The sequence below is a fragment of the Dermacentor variabilis genome, chromosome 6, assembly GCF_050947875.1.
Source record: "Dermacentor variabilis isolate Ectoservices chromosome 6, ASM5094787v1, whole genome shotgun sequence".
In the NCBI taxonomy this organism is placed as follows: Eukaryota; Metazoa; Arthropoda; class Arachnida; order Ixodida; family Ixodidae; genus Dermacentor; species Dermacentor variabilis.
This window is the reverse complement of record NC_134573.1, coordinates 46147448-46174101: the sequence shown is the minus strand read 5'-3', so window position 1 is coordinate 46174101 and position 26654 is coordinate 46147448. Positions and strand designations below refer to the sequence as shown.

Sequence of the window (26654 nt, the reverse complement as noted above, 5' to 3'; positions counted from 1 at the left end):
CTACCATGTGACTTTCTATTAGTGTACGCAGTTCCTGGTCTTTTTACTAGTATTGAAATGCAGTACACACTTTTGTATTATGAGATTTTTCTAACTTACAATGTGCAGGTAGGCCTTCGTTTATAGTGAGTAGAAAAGTGGCACTGCCTTCGTTTTCGATTTGGATGAGTTGGCTTGGCTTGTCTATTGACATAACAATGACGACGAGGGCCAGCCAGCCAAGACGTAGGCTTGTACTTGGGGGAAAATGCAGGACAAATATAAGAAATGTCTGTACAGCAACGCAAACTTATTGCACCAGTTTTTTATTTTCAAAAGTGGTTGAAAAGGTAAGTATGTAGGTGGTTAACCACAGTTGCACTCACTCCTGTAAAAACAGAACGATGGGCGGCTTTCGCAATTTGCAAACCGGGCTATCGACATCGCTCTCAATTCTCAATGTTGCTGGAGGAGGGACTCTTACTTTATTTTGAGGCTGCTCAGATTGAAAAATTCTGCTTACAAAATATCCACGCGCTTTTGGAAGTAACCGCTGCAGGTGTAAACACTACCGAGGGTGAGCTATGCATTGCGCCATAAAAGACTAGGTAGTTGAAAATCGGTTGTCAGTCCCTTTACGTTTGCCAAACCTCAAATTTCAGATGGCCCACGCCTACTTTAGGCTTGCCCATGCATTTTCTATGGAGCCCTATGTATTCCTTTGGGTAAGGTGTCACACTTTTTGCATCATAGACATAGTTTTGTTAGCAAAATTCCCTCTGGTAACTTTTTTTTTCAACTGTTCCTTGTGGCTTATAAAGCTACCAATCATCTACATTTACACCATTGTAATGATTAAATGCCTTAAGTTTGTAAATCATGCATTTTTGTGCAGATATAAGGCATTATACTTTTTGCATGGTGGGGCTGGGGTACTCACCAACGAATGCTTACGCATTAAAAGTCACATGAAGCATTAGGAGCAAACAAGCAGTTTCTTCGCCTACGCATGACCCTTCACAGAGTGCGAATGACTGCTGTAGAGCCTTTAAAGTATGGCTACCTAAGCAAAATAGCCTGCCCCGCTACATAAGTTATCATGTTTTATATATCATGCCCACCGGGGTGAAAATTTACCGTACTTTTGTTCCAGTTTGATGTTTCAGTGGGCACAGTTGATGTCTTGATATATTCTAAAGTTATTCGAGAAATATTCTCATTTACAAATAGGACGCTATTCAATTTGTTGGTCAAAAGTTTTGAATATTCGCACACTCCTACTAACTATCCTTACCTTGCAACGATTGATTCCGACTTACACATGCAAATTTACCAATTTCATCACGCCATCTAGTTCACTGACATACTAGACTATGCTTCCCTTCCATCGGCATTCATTTTTGTAACTCTGCCATCTAAGACCTCCACACATTACATGGCCTGCACAACTCCAATTCTTCCTCCTAAAAGGACACTAAAGAAAAACACTAAGCCTGTTTAGACACATAAAATGTTATTTGAAAACCCTGTTGTCATTCATTTCAAAATAATAGGTTGATTAAAGAAGAGAAAATGAAGGTCAACGTTTCAGTTTTTTAATTTCGTGCCGAATTTCCAATGCTGGGATGCCACTGGGATGCCCCAGATTTCAAAGTATTTTTTTATATTTAGGCCACATTGTCTCAGCAGAAGTTCCTGAAACACACCATGTTCAGTTATTGGCTCCTTTAGAACAAAATTTAGTGTATCTGTACTGCCAAAGAAATAACAAGGCCCTAGAAGAGGCTGTTAAAATCCATGGTGTCACAGCAAGCTGCTGAGGGAACTTCCAAGAAGGCATTGCCACCCGTCTTTTGTTATTGCACTTTTTCTGGCTTACCAAACGTCTTATCATGGTAAGAGTGGTGTTTTTAAATTGTAGAAGGGTAATTTACTGACACACATGAAACCATTTTTTCCCTTTAGTGCCCCTTTAATCTCAACTAGGATATTGCCTACCCCCATCTACTCTCTAATCACACCACTGTCTTCCTGTCTCTTAACCTTACGCCCATTGTTTTTCGTTCCATTACTCATTGCAGTCCTTAGCTCTGGCTCAAACTTCTTCATTAGCTTCCACGTCTCTGGCCCACGCATTGGCACGAGCAGAATGCAATGATTGTACACGTTTGTGCGCATCACAAGAAGTGGCACGGCCTGGCTCACCTTGTTGTTGCCGATGAGAACGTTCAAGGACTGCGTGGTGGGTGGACCCAGGTGGGACACGACGCGTTCCAGCACTTCCACTATGATTGGCGCCACTTTGTCCCGTACGTGGTACTTGTCCAGCAGCCGCAGCGGCAGACCCGGGTCGTCCTTGTTGGGCACCGTCGGACCGCTAGCTATGCTTCCCAGTGGGTCATCCACCTGACAATTGCAAATGGTCAGTGACAACTCACACAAGGGACACAAAAAGCACATGCAGTACAATCTGGACTCAAAGGAGTTCAGCCAGATCTATTGACTGTATGAACACGAGAACCTTGTGGTTGGTTGGTTTTCAGTATAGGAAGCGAAAACTCAATCTAATTTATTAGGACCCAATATTTCCCATCTACAGCTAAATAAAGCTAAGGTCAGCATGAAAAGCAAAACAAAATTTTTCTCAGGCACATGCGATGTGCATCACCCCTTGTGATTCCCCCTTTTTTTTTTTTGTGAATTGTGCTATCGTGTATGTTAGCAAGTCTTATTTTATTTTTTTACTTAATTATGACTGGGCTCCACACCTTCAGAGGCACTCAATATGAGTTGCGTCTGTGTGTGTTTTTAATGCTTACTTGTTTCTTGAAAACAGTTGTATACCTGTGAATTCAGTTTTCATTTGTTCTTTATTTGTTTGAAATGTGTGCATATCTTACTAATTATCACACACCAACATTTTTGTCCCAACTACACAACAAAACCTTACTTTTATTTTCTTCTCTTTTATGTTCTTCTCTGATGAAAATAATGGTGAGGTTGCCTGACACGCCAACCTAGCACTTTCCGGCCTCTCCGCTTGGTCTTGCCATGTTGGCCTCAAAATCAATTGTATAAACAATGAAAGCAATTCTATTCAAGACCAGAGGCAGGCAAGTCTGCCTGGATCAAAAAAAAAATATATATATATATATATTTACTTGCCATCCCGACCCTGCAAAACTGGATGTCCAGCAAAGATATTGGAAACCACCACTACAACTGCTGAGGGGAGGAGTATGCAACGCTTTATTACCTTAGAGTAATGGTAGTATAATGGTAATTTAGAGTAATGCAAGTAATCGTAATTTTGACTGCATGCCGCCACTGGTTGTATGGCCGTTTCTTTTTCCCTTTCGCATTCCTTGTATTCACGCTGCTCCTCAGGAGCTCAATGCATTGCCTACCCATAGTGGTGCTACAACAACAGTGAAATCAGATGCTAGGCTGATTCTTTTATATGCAAAAGGCTAGTGACGTCACTCCCCAAGTCGCAAGCTCCTGTTGCCATGGCAGCTTGTGCAACAGTAGTCTGCACCAGGAAACGTTCGGATGCTTGTTTTGTTCTTGTTCTTTATTGAAATGAATGCTGCTCTGTATGTTGTATGCGTGATTTCAAAGAATGTAGGTACTTTTCACTTCACTTTGCTGAGTGCTTGAAGCCTGCCTCGCCTCCGCCGGGGGACAGCCCAGTATTGCACTACCTCCGGGATTGGTCGACATCTTCGCCGATGGACGACGACATCTATAATGCCGACCAAAGAGAGGCTAACAGCTTCGCTGTAATATGTGGTTCGGATGCTTGTTTTGTGCTTGTTCTTTATTGAAATGAATGCTGTTTTGTATGCTGTGTGAATGATACCAAAGAATGTATGCTTGTTTCACCTCCGCTGTGGGTCGGCCCAGTATTGCGCTACTTCTGATATCGGCCCACATTCTTGCCCACGGATGACAACATGAGCAATGCCAACCAACCAGAGGCTAACAGCTTCGCTGTAAAATTAATACTTGATGGCGCACAAACTGACAAAGTGCTTGGAACTGTGTTTTCGGCTGCCCTAAGCTTGTCGCATCGTGCTGAGTTGAAGGCGAAATTGGCAGCATCTGGTGCAGGCGCGCTGTCACGTTACCATCATTTTTCCTGGGTAAAGCAAAGCTACAAATTTATCACATGCTGGTCACGCTACAGGTAAACTTTTGTGCTCTTGTGTGGGGCACAACTATATACGCAGAGCAACATACAAACTCTTTCTTCTACAAAAAATGAGCACTTCGGTACATAGCAAATGTTCCTTATTTGCATAGCACTGTCCCACTCTTCACAAGATATAAAATAATAAAAACTACAAATATTTTTGAATTCCAATTGTTCCATTCTCACTTCTCCTCAGAAAAATTTAGGGCATTTGTAAGGTGTCTGTTACTACTGAAGCGACAATACAGTGATCTGCATACCCATGGTAAAGATAGGTGGGCAGTACCTTATAGTTGGAATAACTAGATGAAACAGTCACTGATGTACCCAAATGCCTTCACTATTAAATAAGTGCAAAGATAAAAATAGTAACTTCACTACCTCTACCTAAGCACAAATGCAGCAGCATTTTGTGAACATACATTAGACATAATTTTATTATATGTGCCTTCAGGAAAAAGAAAACACCTTGTCATTTTATTTACAACATGTGTACGTATTGGTTCCTCGTTGTTCTCGCAGTAATGTGAAGATTACAAGCACTACTCTGCAATCTGTATTTTATATTTCATATTTCAATTTGTTTTGTATTTCATTTCATGAACAGGCATTTGCCACAATTTTATCTCCTACGAGGTCATTTTATTTAGAATGTGTGTGCATACTACCTCTTAGCTATTAATGCGAAAGCATTATATGACTCATGAGGCAGAAAATCTGGTGTTGTCAGCATTGACGTGACCACATGATGGTCCAAAAAGGCTATGAATCCTTGATCTTTGGTGGGAGTCCAACTCACGACCTTCGGTATTAATTATGGTGAAGTTAATTAAGCCACAGTTAAGATATTGCTAATTCAGCCACTCAAACACACAACCTTTGTTGTTAATCAGGGCAAAGGTAACTAAGGCACAGTTGATTAAGATAGAGTCAAGGCACTCGAATTCACAACCTCTGGTGAAAATCGAACCCATGACCTTTGGTGTTAATTAAGGCAAAGTTAATTAAATAAGCTCAATTATGGGGTTTTACGTGCCAAAACCATGATCTGATTATGAGGCACACCGTAGTGGGGGACTACGGATTAATTTTGACTACCTGGGCTTCTTTAGTGTGCAGCTAAATATAACGTGGCAATGTTAATTAAGGTACAGTTAATTAAGATAAAGTTAATTAAGACACTCGAACCCACCACAGTTTATGGGAGTTGAACCCACAATATTTGGTGTTAACTAAGGTGAAGTTAATTAAAGCATGGTTAATTAAGGTTGAGATAAGGCACATACATAATTCACATAGAGTTCATTACGGCATTCAAACCCACGACCCTTGGTATTAATTAAGGTGAAGTTAATTCTGTCACACTTAATTAAGGTAGAGTTAGTTGAGGCAGTTGAACCCACGTCCCTTGTTGGGAGTCGAACCCTCTACCTTTGGTGGGAGTCGAACCAAGAACTAGGTGTCCCAAGAACTAGTTGCTCAAAGACTGAAAGAGCTAGGCATTGTGTGGTGGTCGCAATGCTTTCACATTCATCCACGTAGGGACAACTAAGTGCCCCTTGAATTTTATAGCGCAGCACTGAGGTGTCTGTTCCTGTGTTCTGAATGGGCGTCCTCCCTCAGTGTAACCGAGTGAACGAGCACATTGAAGGATAAAAGAGTGAATGCGGAGCACAGTGGGAGATGAAAGATGCTGATAGCAAAGTAAGGAGAAGGGTATGGAAAAAAAGTGTAGGAAAAGTGCAGTGCTGCGCAAGACGGGCTCTGCGGAGACGACCACTACGAGATGGTGCCAGAGTAGCAGACTGTTGTCTGTTTACCGGTGGCATGCAGAGAGCACGTCCACTGATACCATATATGGAAACAAAGCACTGCATGAGCGGACGTGTTTCTGCGGTGACTACCGGGAATCGCACCCACACATCACCCACGCACTGCCTCTTGTGATCTCCTGATTAGTGAGGCAGCCGCACCACTCTTCGCTCTGTATGCAATGTGCCACACGAGACAGATAGTCTGCACCAGCCAATATATTGCGAAATGAAAACACGTATAGGGCTGCGCTCAAATTTTGCATTAGGGAGTATCGTAATCGTCAGTAAATTTTTTCTTGCAGTATTATGAAGATTGTGCACACTACTGTGCAATTTGTGTTACATATTTTACAAATTAGATGTAACTAGTGCTTATTTTGTGACTATGTATTTGTAAATTGTGCAATTGCTGGCAACATTATATACATTTGATATAATGAAAAGCTGTTCTCCTGACTTGAAAGGCCTTCATGCATGCCCAAGATATTTGGTATAGCTTTTTACCTGAAGGATCTCCCAACTGTTGCTGTAAAATAAAAATATTCTATTCTGTTGATCTTTATTTTGTTGCTGTCACTGTCCTTGCCTTGATACTGCCTGTTCATATGAGTGATCACGAAGACAATGCGTCTTGTAGGGGACTCGTACTGTCAAGCCTTCTCTTAGTTGGCTCCCGCATCATCACCCTGATGTCAAAATTGAATAAATTGATTCTCATTCAGAATGGGGTTGTACTTTCTTTTTTTTTTTTTTTGCAGTTGCAAGCACCTTTTCTGTTTAAGGAAAATCACCTTTTTTTTTGCTACTGCACACATTTTCTCTGACACGGCACACTGCCTAATAGTGAAAGGACCGCCTTCCACTAATCGACCCCTTTAGCGGCTGCTACTTCAACTAAATTTGACGGCAAATGCACGCACGCTCCCTCCGCTTCTCGCCTCTACACGGTTACTCACGACGGCCGTCCCTGTTCTTAATTTTTTTTCTCCACTTGTGTTGTTGAAGTAGCTTCTCACCGTCCTGCTCTGGGGTGCACATATTTGCTCACGTGTAGCAATAACACTGTTTTCATTCACCGATGCAAAGGCAACATGCCAAATGCGACATGCAGGCCACTTGGAACCTAGATTTGAGAGAAGCACCAGCTTTTATTTTTGAACAGCTTGGCCAGTACTTTGATCCAACTTGTGATAGCATCAACCACGTTGCAGCCCGACTTTCCTCAGGATAAACATACGCATGCACATGCTTACCCTCAAGAGCGGGAAGTGCAAGCAGCTCATCATGATGTGCAAACAACATCCAAAAGTTCTGCACACATCCTGAGAGTTTATTGCAGGCCAAGTGTTGTTTTTATCTTGAGATACGTAGCGCATGGCATGGTAAAGGGGCACAGAAGTGTATGCAACACATTGTTTTGTCAGGTGCATAAAGCTTCATTTGCCTGCATAAAGAAAACTCATGAGTTGCTTGTAATGTGACACTATGAGTGCATTACTTTGGTCTCGTATGATGCATTCCAAGAGGCTGTGTGGTGACATTCCTCCTTTTGTATGGCCCAGCTGGTACCTAGCCCTGCCCAGCTATGGCACACAGCTGTTTCCGCCTGCACGCGGTAACGCATTCTTCAGCTAATGATAAAAGCCCTGGGATATACTTACCGGTAAATTAAAACATCACCAACACTGCCAAATCAGTCGTAGGGCCGCAAATGCAATTTGAATGTTCACCGCATTGGTGCTGTGCTGTTATGCAGGCTTACCTCACTCAGCTAGTAATGTGTGGTGGCTCACTGATAAAATGATGTATCTTTTTATGAGTCGATCATGTGGGTCACACCAGTCCGGTATGTTCAACATTTCATGCCGGTTTGTGCAATCGACAGTACAGCAAGTGTCTGGCATGAGACTTGTTGTGAACGCTCAGCCTATCGCTCAAGCATTAGTTCACAAGGTCATTTTCGTCAACAAAACTGCTTGCAGTCTGTACCACAAACTGCTGAAGTGTATCCTTAATGAATATTGTTGCCCAGAACACCTGCAAAACTATTGTTCAGTCCCTCAAGGTAAAAAAAAAAACTGCCATGAATCATGCAAGGGATCACTCACTCGCTTTGCACACTTGCCCTGTGATAATGGCAGTGTAGCTTGGAATGCAGCTGAGGCGTGGGTATGTGGATGGACGTAGCTGAATTGGAAAAATGTCCGTCCACACAAGAATACACATCGAAAGAATCAGCTTATATAGCCACTACCCAACCATTGCAAATGTGCCGGTGACCAGCTCTGTTCTCTATGGAACTACGCAATAAAACAAAATGCAACTTAAGTACCCTTACTGCAAGAAATAAATGCCTTCAGGTGCATCATTCCTTTAATAAAATTAGTACCTCCCAAGGAGCTTTGCAGCTTGCCTTGCCATTCATTTTGACAGCCCTTTATTGCTTATGTGAACAAAAAACAAGTATTGCAAGTGCATTTCTAGAAGCTTTGCCATTTGCATCACCATTAGCTTACCCAGCCCTTTATTGCTTATTTATAAAACAAGTGTAGGATTTTAAATTTCCTTTAATTGGAATTTGAACCGCCATTGGAATTTGACCCTGGCAACATTTAACGTTAGAACATTATCTAGAGAGGCGCGTCTAGCAGTGTTATTGGAGGAATTAGAGGGCAGTAAATGGGATATAATAGGGCTCAGTGAAGTTAGGAGGCCAAAAGAAGCATATACAGTGCTCAAAAGCGTCTTGTGCTACCGGGGCTTAGCGGAGAGACGAGAACTAGGAGTTGGATTCCTGATTAATACGGATAATAACTGGTAAAATACAGAAATTCTATAGCATTAATGAGAGGGTGGCAGGTCTTGTTGTGAAAATAAGAGGTACAAATTGAAGATAGTACAGGTGTACACCGCTACATCCAGTCATGATGACCAGGAAGTCAAAAGCTTTTATAAAGACGTGGAATCGGCGATCGGCGACTTCAATGCCAAGGTAGGCAAGAAGCAGGCTGGAGACAATTCAGTGGGGGAATATGGCATAGGCACTAGGAAGAGCAGGGGAGAGTTATTAGAAGAATTTGCAGAACAGAATATTATGTGGATACTGAATGCCTTGTTCCAGAAGCGGGGTAGCCGAAAGTGGACGTGGAGGAGCCCAAACGGCGAGACTAGAAATGAAATTGACTTCATACTCTGCGCTAACCCTGGCATCATACAAGATGTGGACATGCTCGGCAAGGTGCACCGTAGTGACCATAGGATGGTAAGAATTCGAATTAGCCTAGACCTGAGGAGGGAACGAAAGAAACTGGTACATCAGAAGCCAATCAATGAGCTAGCAGTAAGAGGGAAACTAGAGGAATTCCGGATCAAGCTACAGAACAGGTATTCGGCTTTAACTCAGGATGGGGACCTCAGTGTTGAAGCAATGAACGACAATCTTGTGGGCATCATTAAGGAGTGTGCAATAGAAGTCGGTGGTAACTTCGTTAGACAGGATACCAGTAAACTATCGCAGGAGACGAAAGATCTCGTCAAGAAACGCCAATGTGTGAAAGCCTCTAACCCTACAGCTAGAATAGAATTGGCAGAACTTTCTAAGTTAATCAACAGGCATAAGACAGCTGACATAAGGAACTATAATATGGATAGAATCGAACATGCTCTCAGGAATGGAGGAAGCCTAAAAGCAATGAAGAAGAAGCTAGCAATAGGCAAGAATCAGATGTATGCGTTAAGAGACAAAGCCGGCAATATCATTACTAATATGGATGAGATCGTTCAAGTGGCTGAGGAGTTCTATAGAGATTTATACAGTACCAGTAGCACCCACGACGATAATGTGAGAGAGAATAGTCTAGAGGAATTTGAAATCCCACAAGTAACGCCGGAAGAAGTAAAGAACGTCTTGGGAGTTATGCAACGGGGGAAGGCAGCTGGGGAGGATCAGGTAACAGCAGATTTGTTGAAGGATGGTGGGAACATTGTTCTAGAAAGACTAGCCACCCTATATAACAATGCCTCATCACCTTGAGCGTGCCGGAATCTTGGAAGAACGCTAACATAATCCTAATACATAAGAAAGGGAACACCAAAGACTTGAAAAATTATAGACCGATCAGCTTACTGTCCGTTGCCCGCAAAGTATTTACTAAGGTAATCGCAAATAGAATCAGGAACACCTTAGACTTCTGTCAACCAAAGGACCAGGCAGGATTCCGTAAAGGCTACTCAACAATAGACCATATTCACACTGTCAATCAGGTGATAGAGAAATGTGCGGAATATAACAAACCCTTATATATAGCTTTCATTGATTACGAGAAAGCGTTCGATTCAGTCGAAACCTCAGCAGTCATGGATGCATTACGGAATCAGGGTGTAGATGAGCCATATGTAAAAATACTGAAAGATATTTATAGCGGCTCCACAGTCACCGTAGTCCTCCATAAGGAAACCAACAAAATCCCAATAAAGAAAGGCATCAGACAGGGAAATACGATCTCTCCAATGCTATTCACAGCGTGTTTACAGGAGGTATTCAGAGACTTGGAGTGGAAGAATTGGGGATAAAAGTTGATGGAGAATACCTTAGCAATTTGAGATTCGCTGATGATATTGCCTTCCTTAGTAACTCAGGGGACCAACTGCTATGCATGCTCACTGATCTGGAGAGGCAAGGCCGAAGGGTGGGTCTAAAAATTAATCTGTAGAAAACTAACGTAATGTTTAACAGTCTCGGAAGAGAACAGCAGTTTACGATAGGTAGTGAGGCACTGGGAGTGGTAAGGGAATACATCTACTTAGGACAGGTAGTGACTGCGGATCCAGATCATGAGAATGAAATAACCAGAAGAATAAGAATGGGCTGGGGTGTGTTTGGCAGGCATTCTCAGATCATGAACAGCTGGTTGCCATTATCCCTCAAGAGAAAAGTATATAACAGCTGTGTGTTACCAGTACTCACGTATGGGGCAGAAACCTGGAGGTTGACGAAAACAGGTCTGCTTAAGTTGAGGACGACGCAATGAGCTATGGAAAGAAGAATGATGGGTGTAACGTTAAGGGATAAAAAAAGAGCAGATTGGGTGAGGGAACTTACGCGAGTTAATGACATCTTAGTTGAAATCAAGAAAAAGAAATGGCCATGGGCCTGACATGTAATGAGGAGGGAAGATAACCGATGGTCATTAAGGGTTATGGACTGGATTCCAAGGGAAGGGAAGTGTAGCAGGGGGGGGGGGGTAGAAAGTTAGGTGGGCGGATGACATTAAGAAGTTTGCAAGGACAACATGGCCACAATTAGTACATGACCGGGGTAGTTAAAGAAGTATGGCAGAGGCCTTTGCCCTGCAGTGGGCGTAACAAGGCTGATGATGATGATGATGATGATGATGCTCTCCAAATGCATCTACGCCCAAGAGTAGTTGAAAGAGTAACGAAGGTACTGTGCTGAGCAAGAATGCCTCTGGTATTTTATGAGACGTGGCCCTGAACACAAACGTTCGCATTTGCGTTCGGCTCTTGATTTACATCGACAATCATCCTTGATGGTTCCTGCACAATTGTCAACAATGATTTCCCTCAACCATGCGAGACGTCGTTAAACTCTTGATCTCAATGCGTAAGGTGCCCCTAGATCAACATAAATTTCTCTCGGGTCGACAGTACTGTCTTGTGGTCTGTCAGAACTCACCACATCCGAGAGGATGAGCGAGAGCATTTGAGCCGTGGTCTGTCGCAGCAGGCCACCACCTTGGACGGCCGAGAGGCGCTTGCGAACCGCGTTCACCTCGGTGATGCGGGCGCCGCTGGACTGCAGCAGTTGGGTGACCTTCTTGATGTCCTTCAGGGTCAGTGGCGGCACTGGGTAAGGCAGCAGTGCCGAGCCACCCCCTGCATTCCTCCCCACCAAGCCAAAGACAGGGATTTGTTACAGATCAGCGGTAACATGACAGATGGGGACAAAGAAGACACCAGACATGCTCACTCACAACTAACATATTAGGTAAGGCAACATGCGCATGTTGTGAATGCAGGCCATGCACTGAACCAAATAAACTGCTCGCACTGATTTATAATGGATTCAGTAGTAAGGAACTTAATCCCTCAAATGTGCGAACTTAGCCAAATGCCAACTTTGTGCAAATGTGGGGCCTATTGTGAAACCTCATGCAAGGACTAAGTCAAACCTTGATGCAACAAACTATAACAAATTAGTATAATGAATTATCAGATACAACAAAGTAAATCTGAAATGTTTTTCCACTGATACCAACACGTAACAAAGTATGTGCTCATAACAAATGTAGCATATAATGACTCTCTTTTGGTTTTTGCAACAAGTTTTGTTATAATGAGGTGTGGCTGTACCAGCGTGAACATGGTACGAATACTCAATAGAACCAAAACAAGTGTGAATATGTGGGACCATTTCAAATTTTTGGAGTCCTTGGAATCAACGAGAAGCATTTCATATCTGAGAATGTACAAGAAAATATCTAGATATTCAACAGCTACATAATTCTTCAGAGTAACAGAGAAAAAAGATGCTAATTCAGAATGGTCAGAAGAAGAGACATTCTCTTCTTTGCTGGTCACTGCACACGTGAACAAGTATTCAAGCTCTTAGACTGGGAAAGGTTAGGCGTAAGGATCAATGGAAGGCATCTCAGCAACCTGCAGTTTGCAGATGAGATCATCCTGTTCAGCAACGATAGAGATGGCTTGCAAAAAATGACTGAGGGCTTGAACTGGCAGGGTCAAAAGGTAGGTCTGCGGATTACTATTGAGAAAACTTGAGATGATATTAGTAAATTTGCAGGCATAAAATGAAATCACTGGAAGAGGCCTTCATCCTGTAGTGGACATAAAAAATAAGTGATGCTGATAAGTGTAGAAGACAAATGTTGAATACTTTGCCAAGTGAACAAGAGTTCATAATTGATATTCAATGTGTTTAACCTGTGCTGAAGTCACGTTGGAGCGAGATAATGAGAAGGAAACCTCCAAGGATATAGAAATGTGTCATAGCAGAAATGGTAGGCACTATCAAGTCACGATTGATATCCTTGGAAAGAAAAGTGTACAATTAGTGCATTCTACCAGTAGTACTAACCTAAGGGGCTGCAGCTTAGAGGGAAACAAGGTTAACCAAGTTGAGAAGAAGTTAAGGACTAGCACAACAAGTGATGGAACAAGTGGAACCTTGTTTCTGCAGATAACAATCCAAGTCAAGTAAGACCTCCAGGCGCATGCACCCAGGGCCATTCCTTGCTTCTATCTCCCCCCCTCCCCCCCTTCTTTTTCTATATATTCCTGAGCCAGAAATAAATTGCATTGTTTTTGCCCGGTGATACTTGTCTTGTTTTTGTCTTGTAGTTGGCGGCCGCTGGTTAATGACATTCGGACTTGTGGGGGATGTCCACGGATATCTTTGTTTACATGGGATAGAATGTAACACTTACTATAATGAAATCACATCAGACACGAAAATACCTACGTTATGTCCTATATTCATTATAAGTATGTTAACTAACACTAATATGAGAACGAAAATTATTAGATTTACATTGCTATATCTGCTAATTTGTTATATTCGGATTCAATATATTGAGGTTAGCCTCAACAGAAACAGAGAGTTAGAGAGAAGATGATAGGCATAACATTACTGAACGAGACTGAAAGACAGTGGTATGGATTAGAAAGAGGTAATGTAATAGTGTAGAGCAGATGACCTATTAGAGTAACCGGATGAATTTCAGGAAGAAGGAAACACAACTTGGTGGCAGAGAGTTACGTGGAGTGATGAGGTTAAAAAACCTGGAAGCCTAGAATGGGCTCGATTGACACACTGTGATGTAAAGGGTGTGTCTGGAGTGGGGGTCAGGCATAATGTGGATGCCACCTGTGTAGTTACAAAGCCCTCAGCAAGTAGGCACCCAAGTGCCAGTTAGGAGGCCCTCACCCGAGATGAGCACAATGAGAATGTCGGTGTCCTTGAGCTTTTTCATGAGGGACACAATGGCTGTGGCTGCGGCTGCTGCCCTCTCATCTGCCACATTGTCCTTGGCCCCTTCCAGCACCTTGATCGGGCCTTCAGGATTCGGCAGCATCTCCCTGTTGTGCAACACAGGGCAGGCGACGTGAGGCATGTACAGACAGAATCGTATATACTTGTCTGGAGTGGTTGAGCAGGCACATAAATAAAGAACAGATGCCTAAAACATCCAGTGGTAGCCACTGGGTTTAAGAAAGGTTCAGAGACAGTGGCACGGGCTTGCTTGCATGCTACACAGGTACAGGTCTACGTGTCATCTCTCCACGAGTCTAGAAAAGGCCATCACTGAGCTATCACCAGAGCATATCACAAGCAAAACAGGCATATTGATAAGCTTGTTGACATGATTACATGTGCATGTCACATTTGTATTCATGACATTGTCAGTGAATCAACCTTGTCACTGCAGAGCTGGTTGCCCAATCAGTCTAGACAATTGTGACTGGACCTCTATTGAATGCTTTAGCTATGAAGTAATCCATAAATGGGCAGTGCCGGTTCAACATTTTCAAATGAACTTAACTTGGGCTAGAAGTAGAACATACAATGTGTTGTTTTCTGTCTAACATGGGGTGGCCAGGCTTCCATGAAGTGGGAAGGTGGAATATAGGTCAGCAAACCACTGCATGAAACAGCAGAAAGGGGGAGAGGTCGCAGGGGAGGGTAGTGTTGATAGAAATGATGCCCGCTCATAGCAACCAGCAGATATGCCATGCAAGAAGTTTGCATTCTAGTTTGGCTTTCTATTGGTATTATATACTGTCAAAGAAGATTCAGAGCTCTGTAAACCCAAGTCTGTGAGCGGTAAAATGCACGATAGAGTTGACATGATGAGTGTGGCAGCCTAGACAACAGAGAGCATCGAAAGGAGGACTGCATCGTGTAGAACTTGTGCGAGGGTTAAGGCAGTGACAACAAGTCAGCTGTTGGGGCACAAAGGAAAAGCATGCACAGCATTGACACAGCCATCTGTCATTGACTGAAGCACCTACTGTGGTCTTTTTAGTGAGCACTGCGGAGAGTGCCAATTTCGAGGAAGAACAAAAAATTGTCAGAAATGTTATGGACGTGCGTTAAGTATAAACAGTGTTACCACAATTTTTTGAAGTATGTTGCTAAAGTGAGATGAAGAAGTAGCTGAATTTCCACTAATTCTGCTGCAAGGTTGCTAAAATTGTCACTAAACCTCTTGAGGAAATTTTATGTAATGTAGCCATTTTGGAACACCATAATATATGCTAGCATAGCGTAAATCATTCAATGAAATGTCTCACGTTTGTCTAGGGTCCATGCGAGTGAAGAATAAACAGTGAATTTACCTGCAGTGTGTAGGGGTTCTTTAATTAGTAAATTACAGTTGACTCCCCTTAATTCAACCCTTGCGGCACCTCAAGATTTTGGTTGAATTATCCAAAACATTGAATAAGGATATGGCAGCAGAATGAACAAATTAAAATGTTTTGCTATGCTAAAAGCAGCTTGCATATCTTTCCCTTTTCCTCTTGAAGCGTAATCAACCAGCGTTCACTGAAGAGCACCTGCATGTTTCAATGCTGCCTTGGCATCGGGCTGTCACATTGCTGACAGTGTCGCCGCCGATGAGTGGCCCACAAACCTCAACACTGCTGTCGGCATTAACATAATCCTCAAAAGGGTTGAAAGAATTAGTGCCATCTGCTGAAGTTCTCATGTTGTAATCCCTACGTGCATAAGGGGGCACTGGTGAGGTCAGCAGGGGTTGAATTAATCGAAGTAGCATGCTTTTCAGCTCAAACTAAATGGGTTTTCCTTCCATAGCAAGGTATGGTTTCTTGTCAGGACTTTTTAGCGCATTCAAGCTAACTGAAAAATAAAATTAACCAAGGTCAAAATAATTGGAGTCGATGGTATTATACATGCATAACAATGGGCTATAACAGCTGAAACGTGGTGTTTACCCACAGATTGTGAGGTTCCAAACGCAGCACAATTCAAGAGAACACAGGCAATCTGATTTTCCAATGCAAAGGCACTTGGTCCACATTATCCCTGAAAATTTTGTAATTAATTCTTGAACTCCTGAAAGAATATGAAAATTCTGGAAGATGCACATGGTCCCATGTTAAAATGACGAAGACAAGTACATGACCTTTATGCCGGTCAAATACTATATTCCGCCCCTTGGTGTCCTTGAAGGCTCTTTGCAGAACTGATCTGTCCAAAACCTATGCGATAAGAAAGCAATGTGTTCAGACTCCTGTGAACGAGCCTAGCCACTCCTATATATACGCCTTTCTACGGTCGATCTATCTTATTATTCCCCAGCTGCATTCTATATCTCACGTGCAATAAAATTTGTAGATGTCCACCAATTGAACATATTTAGTGAGAGTGCAGCATTAAGACCTGCTTAAATGCTACATAAAAATAAAAAAGAAGCTTGCATTTTGTGAGAACACTGTAAATCCTGTGAAGGCTTGCTTCATTATTTGACTGCAGCACCCACTTGGCACACAGCCAATTCTGGCTGCTGACATGTAGCTGCTGAATAAAAAAGCACATCCTAGAAGGGTATTTCATTTCATTTATTTACTCTCAAGGCTGTACAGGCATTACAGAGAGGAGTGACAATAGAAAAAAAAGAAAGGCTAATGAGGCAGCACATGGTCACAGATAGCCGACTTGAGCACATCATGATCTGCGATAGTGACGATCGAGGCGGGAAGGCGATTCCAGTCTTGACTTGTTTTTGGGATGAAGGCTTAGAGGTATACATTGCTTTTACACTGAGCCACCCCAACCTTCGTTCGATGATCAATACAGAATGACAAATGGCCCGGGGGCGAAAAAAAGTGTCATTTTTAGGTCATTATTAGTGTAGTATATTTTATGAAACAGGCACAAGCGGGAAATTCGATGTCTAGAAAGGAGAGGTAGGTCAAGCTACCTCTATACGAGAAACGGTGGCTAAGCGATAGTAGTTAGAGAGGATAAACCTAACTGAGCGGTTTTCAACTGATTCTAACAACTTTGTTAACAAGCTAGTGTACGGGTCCCATATCGGTGAAGCGTACTCGAGTTTAGAACGCAGAAGTTTTTTATACAGTATAGTAGTTGTTTCAGCGGAACGGGAGCGAGACAAAAATTCCGCCAAAGAAAACCAAGGGAACTGTTAGCTTTGTTAATAACATGGTGGATATGTTTCTGCCATGACAGGTTATTAGTGATATGGACGCCTAGATACTTTTAGCTGTCGACGTACTGAAGAGGGCAACCGTTAAGATCAGAGCCCTGAGAAATAGACTGGTTAATCTTACAAGACACCCTTATTGCTTTACATCTGTTAATGCTTAGTTTCATAAGCCATGTATCACACCAAGAAGAAATCTTATTTAGGTCAGATTAAAGAACGGAGACGTCAGACTCATTAGAAATTACACGGTACAGAATACAGTCATCTGCAAAAAGCCTTATGTTAGATGTAACAGAATCAGGCAGGTCATTAATATAAATTAGAAAAAGAAGAGGCCCAAGGACTGACCCCAGAGGAACACCAGATGTTACGCTGCATGATTTCAAGTCATGATCATTAACAGAAACATACTGCGTTCTATTCTGCAAGAAACATTCAATCCACCGAAGCAAGACACAATCAAGATGGAGTGCGCCAAGTTCCATTAATAGTAGTCGATGTGAGACGGTATCGAAGCTTTCGCGAAGTCAAGGAGTATTCAGTCAACAACTGAAGCTTGATCTAACGCGGAAGACAAATCATTAGTAAAATTAATAATTGAGTCTCACAAGAATAATTTTTGCTAAAACGAAGCTGCCGTGACGCAAGAAAATTATTAGACCCGAGAAAACTAATCAAGTTGCAGTAGATTATGTGCTCTAGTAACTTGCATGGAATAGAAGTTAAGCAAATTGGCCGGTAGTTTAAGGGGTTACGTATATCACTAGACTTGTGGACTGGAAACACCTTCACCGTCTTCCAGTCGTTCGGAAGCGTTGGACTCTGCAAAGACTGTGTAAAAACATATGACAGGAAAGCAGATGAATACGCTACAGTACTCTTAAGGAAGTTCTAATTTATGGTATCAAAACCTGCCGATGAGGAAAATTTAGCTTTCTAAATCAAACTGTATATGCCATCAAAGTCGATCGAAATCGGCTCCATCTCAGGGTACGTAATGGCATGTGCGGACGGTGAAGTATCTATTAGAGCATCAGAAAAAGATAGTGAAAATGTGTTGTTAAAAACTGTTGAGCAAAGCTCACGGGGGACAGGAAATCCAGTGTCAGTTTTCAGAACAATTTCTTTACGTTTGTGCATGTTGATAACGTTCCAAAACTACTTAGGATTAGTTGTGAGCAGCTGTGGTATCAGAAAAAAGTAATTCTTGGCTGAGCGAATGGCCATTTCATATTCAGATGTAGTAGCTACGTAGGGAGCCTTTGCTTTGGTTTCCCCAGACAGCTTGAAGCGTCGAAAAATGTGTTTTTTCTTGTTAAGAAGCCGTTTTAAACACAAGTTAAGCCAAGGAGCCCAACTGCATGGAGATAACAGGCGAGTCAGAATTTATTTTTTCAATTATTGTTTCATCCTTATTTTTGAAAAGGAGCCAGTTTTCTGCGATAGACCTTTCTCAGAACTGTGAAAAAAAGAAATCGGCAAAGCTTTGTAACGCGTTATTGATTGAGGAAAAAATCTGCTCGACTGTAGTCACAAATTTTCTTACAGTATTTTAGACACTGGGGCGAGCGTAAGGGGATTGCAAAATGAATCACGGAATGATCACTTAAACCAGGTATAATTGATAATGAAGAAATTGAATCAGGAGACGTGGTGAAGACAAGGTCAAGGATGTTGGCAGAAATTGCAGTGATATGGGTAGGCTCTTTAACAAACTGGGCGAGGCCAAAGGTCTAACATATATCGAGAAAGCTTGAACATTGGGATGAGGATAGAGTCACTGATGGGAAGTCAACAGCCCAGTCAATGCCAGGGAAATTCAAATCACCGAGCAAGAATATTGGTGCTGCTGGATATTTAACAATGATTTGACTAAGACAGTTAAATATTCATTGCAAAATGTGGATGTACTATCGGGTGGTCGATAGCAAGCGGCAAATATCCCGTCTTTGTTATTTATGTGAATACAACAGCACAAGAACTCAATCTGCGAAGGCACATGCATATGAAAAGAGGTGATATCAGATGAAACAGCGATCAAGGTCTCACCGCCACATCGTCCTATCCGGTTATTTCTATAAATATTGTAAGCCTTACTGCATGCGAAAAGTTCCCAATTTTCAATTTTATCAGAAAGCCAGGTCTCGACTAAAACAACAATAGCTGCATTACACATGTTGTTCAGTGCAGACAGGGTATCGCGCTTATTCATGATAGAGCGGATGTTAGTGAAGAGCACAGAGTCATTGTTGTCATGCCTATTCTTTATGGCCGCGCGATGCTAACTCCAAACGTGGGATGGGGTATTCGCAGGGAAATTTATTGCACTGCTGCCTACATTTCCGCTGGCCGTAGCAATACTGTTCTGCTGAAGTTCATAAACGGTATCGGTTTGAGAGCAATACACGTAGCACGTTTTGTTGATGAACAATTTGTTGTACCTGAGATGACACAATTGACCGGAGGACTTCCCAAATGCAATCAACTTATTCCTAGTCATTCTTGTTGCCCGACAGAACTCTTTTTAAATGGATACCCCAGATCCTTTCAGTTTCTTCTTTTGTATTAATACGTTTTCCTTTACTTTAAATGATGCCAGTTTCACTACCACTGGTAGAAATTTGTTATTTATAAAGGCACCTAAGCTATGCGTATGCTCAATTCTCTCTTCTGGTAATTGCAGCATGAAAAATTTCACAAGAATTTAACTAACTTTTTTTTTTCTGTTTCCGTCCAAGTTTCAGTGGTACTATCGGCGATACCATAGAAAATCAAGTTATCTCTCCTTGACCTGTCCTCGGAGTCGTTCAGACGAGATTGCACCGATGCATTCTCACTTTTCATGGCTTCGGTAATAATGCCTCGGATATGAGCAGGTTCCTGCTGAGTTTCAAGTGCAGCAGCCTTCTCCTCTACGGACGCTAATAGGGTATTCATGCTTGTAAACACGCTCCTCAAGTAATTTTTGGTTGGCTATGTTTGAAACAACTTTTCTAACTTCGAAGTTGCTAAAATGTCACAAAATGTTGCGGGTCACTAAATTGAAACATTTCTCGCTAAACAGACAAGAAAGTAGCTAAATCTAGTGACAAAATCGCTAAAATAGCAACACTGAGTATAAAATAGTGTGGTTAGCTGCGATCTTCAAATCACAGTGAAAGTATGAATGAGAAGAGTGGAGAAACTGACTGTAAGGCCAGATTTTTAGTAACAACCATATAGAGTAAACAGCTAGAATGATGCCAAGGAAAGCACAGGAGAAAGTAGCAAAGTGGCCGTTTTTTATTCATCTGTAATATTACTGATGATGCGGATGAGGATTATCGATGGGACAGCCTTGAGGTAATGTAGACTGGCAACAGGCCTGTTGCCTGTTCCTAAGACAATGCATCATGTGGCAGTTGTGGCTTAATAATGGTTCACATTATTTCTCAAGAATGTAAGGGATATTCAAAATTATAACCGGGGAAAGATTGAGGAAGCAGTAAGAAATGGGCACAGCATGAAATCAGTGAAAAGAAAACTTGGCATAGGACAAGGCAAGATGTATGCATTGAAAGATAAGCAGGTTAATGTCATCACCAATTTTGATGATATAGCTAAAGCAGCAGAAAATTCTATACTATCCCGTACAGTACCCAGAGCAGCCACGCTACCTTCATTCGAAGTAATGATGAACAGGATACAAAGGCTCTTTTTATAACTAGCAATGGAGTTAGAAGGGCCTTACAAGACATGACTAGGGGAAGAGTGGCAGGAGAAGATGGAATAACAGCTGATTTAATCAAAGATGGAGGAGACATCATGCTTGAAAAGCTTGCAACCTTTTATACGCAGTGCCTCACGACTTCAAGTGTACCAGAGAGCTGGGAGGATGCCGACACTATACTAATCCATAAGAAGCGAGGCATTAAAAAATTGAAAAATTATAGACCCACTAACTTACTTTCAGTATTGTATAAAATATTCACGAAGATAACTTCTAATAGAATAAAGGCAACACTTGACTTCAGTCAACCAAGAGAACAGGCTGGCTTCAGGAAAGGATACTGTACAATGGATCACATCCGTGTCATCAATCAGGTAATCGAGAAATCTACAGAGTATAATCAGCATCTCTATATGGCTTTACGAAAAGGCATTTGATTCTGTAGAGATACCAGCAGCCACAGAGGCATTCCATAATAAAAGAGTACAGGAGGCATACATGAATATCTTTGGAAATATCTACAAAGATTCCACAACTACCTTGGTTCTCCACAAGAAAAGTAGAAAGTTACCTCTCAATAAAGGATTCAGGCAAGGAGGCACATTCTCCACAATACTATTTGCTGCATACATAGGAGTATTCAAGCTATTAGACTGGGAAGGCTTAGGAATGTGTATCAACGTCAAATATATCAGCAACCTTTGGTTTTCAGATGACATTGTGCTGTTCAGCAACACTGAGGATGAATTACAAAATACGATTGAGGACCTTAACTGAGAATGTGTAAGAGTGGGGTTGAAGATTAATATGCAGAAGACAAAGATAATGTTTAATAGCCTGGCAAGGGAACAAGAATTCAGGATCGCCAGTCAGCCTCTAGAGTCTGTACTGTACAGGAGTATGTTAATCTAGGTAAATTACTCACACAGGACTCTGATCATAAGAAGGAAATTTACAGAAGAATAAAGATTGGTTGATGTGCATACGGCAGGCATTACCAAATCCTAACTGGGAGCTTACCACTGTTGTTGAAACGAAAAGTGTACAATCATTGTATTCTGCCGGTGCTAACATAGGAGGCAGAAACTTGGAGGTTAACGAGGAAGCTCGAGAACAAATTAAAGACCGTGCAAAGAGCGACTGAACCAAGACATTAACCAATGATTACGATACTCCCTGTTGTGAAATTTGAGCACAGCTTACTCGTGTTTTCATTTCGCAACATATTGGCTAGTGCAGACAATCTGTCTCGTACGGCACGTTGCAAATGTAGCAAAGTGCTGCCTCGCTAATCTGGAGATTGCAAGAGCCAGCGCGTGGGTGTCGCGTGGGTGCAAGTCACAGCAGCCACTGCCGACAGGCCTCTCAGACGACACACACTACTTTGGCGCCATCTCGTAGCCATCGTCGCCGCACTGCGCTTTTTTTCTCACAGTTCTGCCACACCCTCCTCCCCTACCCGCCTTATGGTTATGCTGCAACCTCCTCTCCGCTTTCCTCCTCGCATCTTTCATCCCCCACTGTGCTTCGCGTTGGCTTTCAGCTTTCATCTTTCGCTGTGCTCATTCCCTTGATTACGCCAACACCGGCGCTCACCGCAGGATTGAGCGCTTAAGAGCTGCCCTCTAACATGTTAGGCGTAACATAAGTGACAGGAAGAGAGCGGTCTGGTTTCAGAGAGCAACGGGGATAGCCGATATTCTAGTTGACGTTAAGAGAAAGAAATGGAGCTGAGCAGGCGACGTAATGTGTAGGGTGGATAACCGTAGACCATTCGACTTACAGAATAGGTGTCAAGAGAAGGGGAGCGCAGTTGAGGATGGCAGGAAACTAGGTGGGGTGATGAAATTAGGAAATTTGCAGATGGAAGTTGGAATTAGCTAGCGCGAAACAGGGGTATGTAATTGGAGATCGCAGGGAGAGGCCTTCATCCTGCAGTGGACATAAAAATAGGCTGGTGATGACGATGACGAATGTTTCACATACACTACTATACCCATGAGTGGCCCTGACTAACACTTCCTGGACTAGGTTTTAAACGCATGTGCATAAATAACCAAAAAATAATGCAGATCCCACATGCTGTGGGAATCAGTGTAAACAAAGCTTTTGGTGAGCTGGCAAGACGAAATGGTATGTGTATCGTATCAGTTCAACGAGCACAAGCTATCTTGGCACGCTGGAACGACACGTGCCTTTCCTTGCCCTCTATTTCCACTACCCCCTTTCTCTCGCTCTGGTATAAAATGCCCAGCGCAATAAACATAAGGGTTCACTGTTGTCTTGACACGCCTGCTGTTGGTTTCTTCGACCGGGACCCGGTCGATACATGGTGTCAGAAGTGGGATGCTGAAGCCCTGTATGCCTGCAACAGAAGACCAAGGACATGGAGTACGTAAAGCCACCGGAACCTCTAGGCCTGGCGACCAACGGAGGACGGACGTGGAAGCTGTTCAGGCAAAAGTTTGATTTCTTTCTGGCAGCCACGGAATGCTCTGAAAAACCGAGGTCAGAGGCAGCGAAGACAGCACTTTTCTTCAGCGTGGCTGGTGAGGAGGCCCTCGAAGTTTACAATAACTTCACATTCAGCGAAGGCGAGGACAAGCAAGACTATGCGACTGTCATAGGTAAACTTGAGGAATACTACGTCGAGCAACAAAACATAATTCACGAGCGTTACGTCTTCCGCTCTCGACTCCAGAATGAAGCTGAACCTTTTGAACAGTTCCTTCGCGCGCTGAAGAGACAAGCACAGTTCTGCAACTTCGGAATGATGATGGACGAGATGGTGCGGGACCAAATTGTATTTGGTACTAACTCCCAGAAGCTTCGAGAGAAGATGCTAATGGACAAGCTGCTTACCCTGGATAAAGCTGTTGCTCTATGCAAGGTGGCGGAAACGTCAGCACGCGAGAACGCGCTGTGGAAGAAGACAGATGGGGAACTTCACGTGCTTGCAGCATCGTCGAGCCGAAGCGCTGCGCAAGTACCACGGCAAGTCTTTAAATGTTTCCGCTGCAGTTGAACACATGCAGCGCGACGCTGTCCAGCCTACGGGAAAACATGCTACTTGTGCAAGGGGCGTAACCATTTCGCATCATGCTGCGAAACAAGAGACACCGTCCGTGAGGTACAGCACGATTTTAAAACTTGGGACCAAAACGACGATTTCAATGTGTTGGACGTCGCCATCGGCAATATTATCAGTGACCGGGACTGGATCATAACAGCAAATATTGAAGGCAAGGAAATCAACTTCAAGATCGACACAGGGTCTCAAGCAAACCTTATACCACTGTCGCTTTTTCGAAAATTGAAAGCCGGTTCGCTGAAGACAAGTCGCGCAGTTCTACGGTCGTATAGCGGCAGCGTCATCAAACAGCTCGGCAAATTTTCGACGCACGTTACCATTGGTGACCGTAAGATATACACTGACTTTTTCGTTGTTAAGAAAGACCACAGCGCCCTCCTTGGTCTAAAAGCCTCAGAGGACTTGGGGCTTATCAAGCGGAATGCTGATGCTGTAACAACGAGCAGCAGCTCAGCGGTCGTCGAGGGATTTCCGCAGCTCTTTAAGGGAACAGGCCGTGTACAGCGCGAGTACAGGATCACCCTTCGCGAGGATGCTGTGCCCGTCATCCAGCCAGCCAGACGAGTGCCTTTGGCGCTCCGAGAACCTCTCCGTGCAGAACTACAGCGAATGGAAGCGGAGGGCATCATTCAAAAAGTCAGCAGTCCGACAGATTGGGTAAGCCCACTGGTCATCGTGCTTAAAAAAGACAACAAGTTGCGGGTATGCATGGACCCAAGAAAAATTAATGAATCCCTTAAGAGGGAGCATTATCAGATGCCCCGCCGAGAAGGCATAGAAGCGGAGCTTGCAGGCGCGAAGATGTTTTCTCGCCTTGACGCTAACGCCGGGTTTCATCAGATCCCTCTGGATGAGCAGTCTTCTAACATATGCACTTTTGCAACTCCATTTGGCCGTTACCGGTTTCTTCGATTGCCTTTTGGCATTTCATCGGCAAGCGAAGTGTTTCAGAAGGCGCTCAATGAGATATTCGATGGCCTGCCAGGTGTGCGTGTATATGTGGATGATGTGCTCATTTGGGGCGCTACCAGAGAAGAACACGATGACAGGCTGAGAAACGCGTTACGAGCAGCAGCAAAAGCGGGGCCGACATCTAATGCGTCAAAATGCCTGTTCGGCGTTGAGGAAGTCTTATTTCTTGGTGACATTATCAGCAACAGGGGCATACGTCCTGACCCCGCTTTGGTCGAAGCTCTGCTGAAGATGCTGGCACCACAGAACAAGCTAGCGGTACAAAGGCTCTTGGGCGTTGTCAACTACTTTGGCAAATACGTGCCGTCGCTCTCTCAGCGTACTTCCATTTTGCGTTCGTTGCTAAAAAACGATGTTGTGTTTGACTGGACGCCTAATCATCAGAGCGAGTGGGAGGCTATACGCAGAGAGCTCAGTATATCGCCACTTCTAGCAATTTTTGAGCCCGGCAGAGAAACAAAGATAACATCAGACGCTTCTCAGTACGGTGTCGGCTCGGCACTGATGCAACGTCACGGAAGTAGCTGGAGGCCTGTGGCTTACGCTTCAAGAGCTCTGAGCGAATCGGAGCAACGCTATTCGCAAATCGAAAAGGAATCTCTGGCGCTGGTTTTTGGATGTGAAAAGATTTATCACTTTGTATACGGTCACCCGTTCATCCTTGAGAGCGACCATCGCCCATTAATTGACATACAAAAAAAAAGCCATTGCTGATATGCCGCCAAGAGTACAACGTTTCTTTCTGCGGTTGTTGAAATATAATTACACCTTATCTTTTGTTCCTGGAAAGCAGATGGTGGTGGCAGACATGCTTTCCCAGGCACCTGCTCCTCAAGATGACACAGCCTCGCCCACAAGTGACATCGAAGTTCACGGAGTCACCGTAGTATCGGCACTCGTAAGTGAAAGAACCGCTTCAAGGCTTGCAAGTGAGACCGAGCGTGACATATATCTCAACCAGGTACTACAAAAGCTTGGGCAGGGGTGTGCTGTGGAAGGTCCGCTAAAGCCTGTTGCTTCTGAGCTCTCTGTAGTAAAAGGAATCCTTTTGAAAGGAACGAAGGTGGTAGTGCCAAGTAGCATGTGCTTGGAAATATTAAAGCGCATTCATGCAGGGCATCTCGGCATTGGAAAATGCAAAGCCCGAGCAAGACAGTTAGTATACTGGCCAAATCTGAATGCTGACATTGAAATGCTGATCCACAAAGGTCCAGTGTGCCAGACTTATGTGTATAAGCAGCACTCAGAACCACTCATCTTGCGCCCAACACCCACACAAGCCTGGTACCGTGTTGGTGTTGATTTGTTTCAGTACGGTGGCCAACATTACCTGTGCGCCTATGACTCAATGTCCAACTTCCCTGACGTGGAACTATTACCTAATACCACAGCCAGTTCTGTGATACAAAAGTTGGGGGCCATATTCTCTCGTTATGGTATACCAACCGAAGTTTGCACAGATAATGACCCACAGTTTGCCAGCCATGAATTTGAGCTATTTGTTCAGCAGTACAACTTCAAACATGTCACATCCAGCCCAGAGTACCCTCAGTCAAACGGTCTTGCCGAGAAAGGTGTACAGATAATAAAGCGCATTTTAAAAAAGACAAAGGATGCAAATGGAAACTTTTGGCTTGGCATCCTGAATTACAGAGCAAGTCCA

The 26654-nt window shown here is 43.2% G+C and overlaps 1 protein-coding gene across 6 annotated transcripts in view; it reads right to left on the bottom strand.

Moving 5' to 3' along the window:
- The window catches only part of LOC142584776 (glycerate kinase), a 69215-nt gene that overhangs the window by 32115 nt on the left and 10446 nt on the right, over positions 1–26654 (bottom strand). For all 6 annotated transcript variants that reach the window (XM_075695028.1, XM_075695031.1, XM_075695032.1 and 3 more), the window contains 3 exons: positions 13955–14106; positions 11684–11883; positions 2185–2385 (listed from right to left, as the gene is read on the bottom strand). In XM_075695028.1, coding sequence (XP_075551143.1) covers positions 2185–2385; positions 11684–11883; positions 13955–14106 — 553 coding nt within the window. The remainder of the gene's footprint in view (positions 1–2184; positions 2386–11683; positions 11884–13954; positions 14107–26654) is intronic.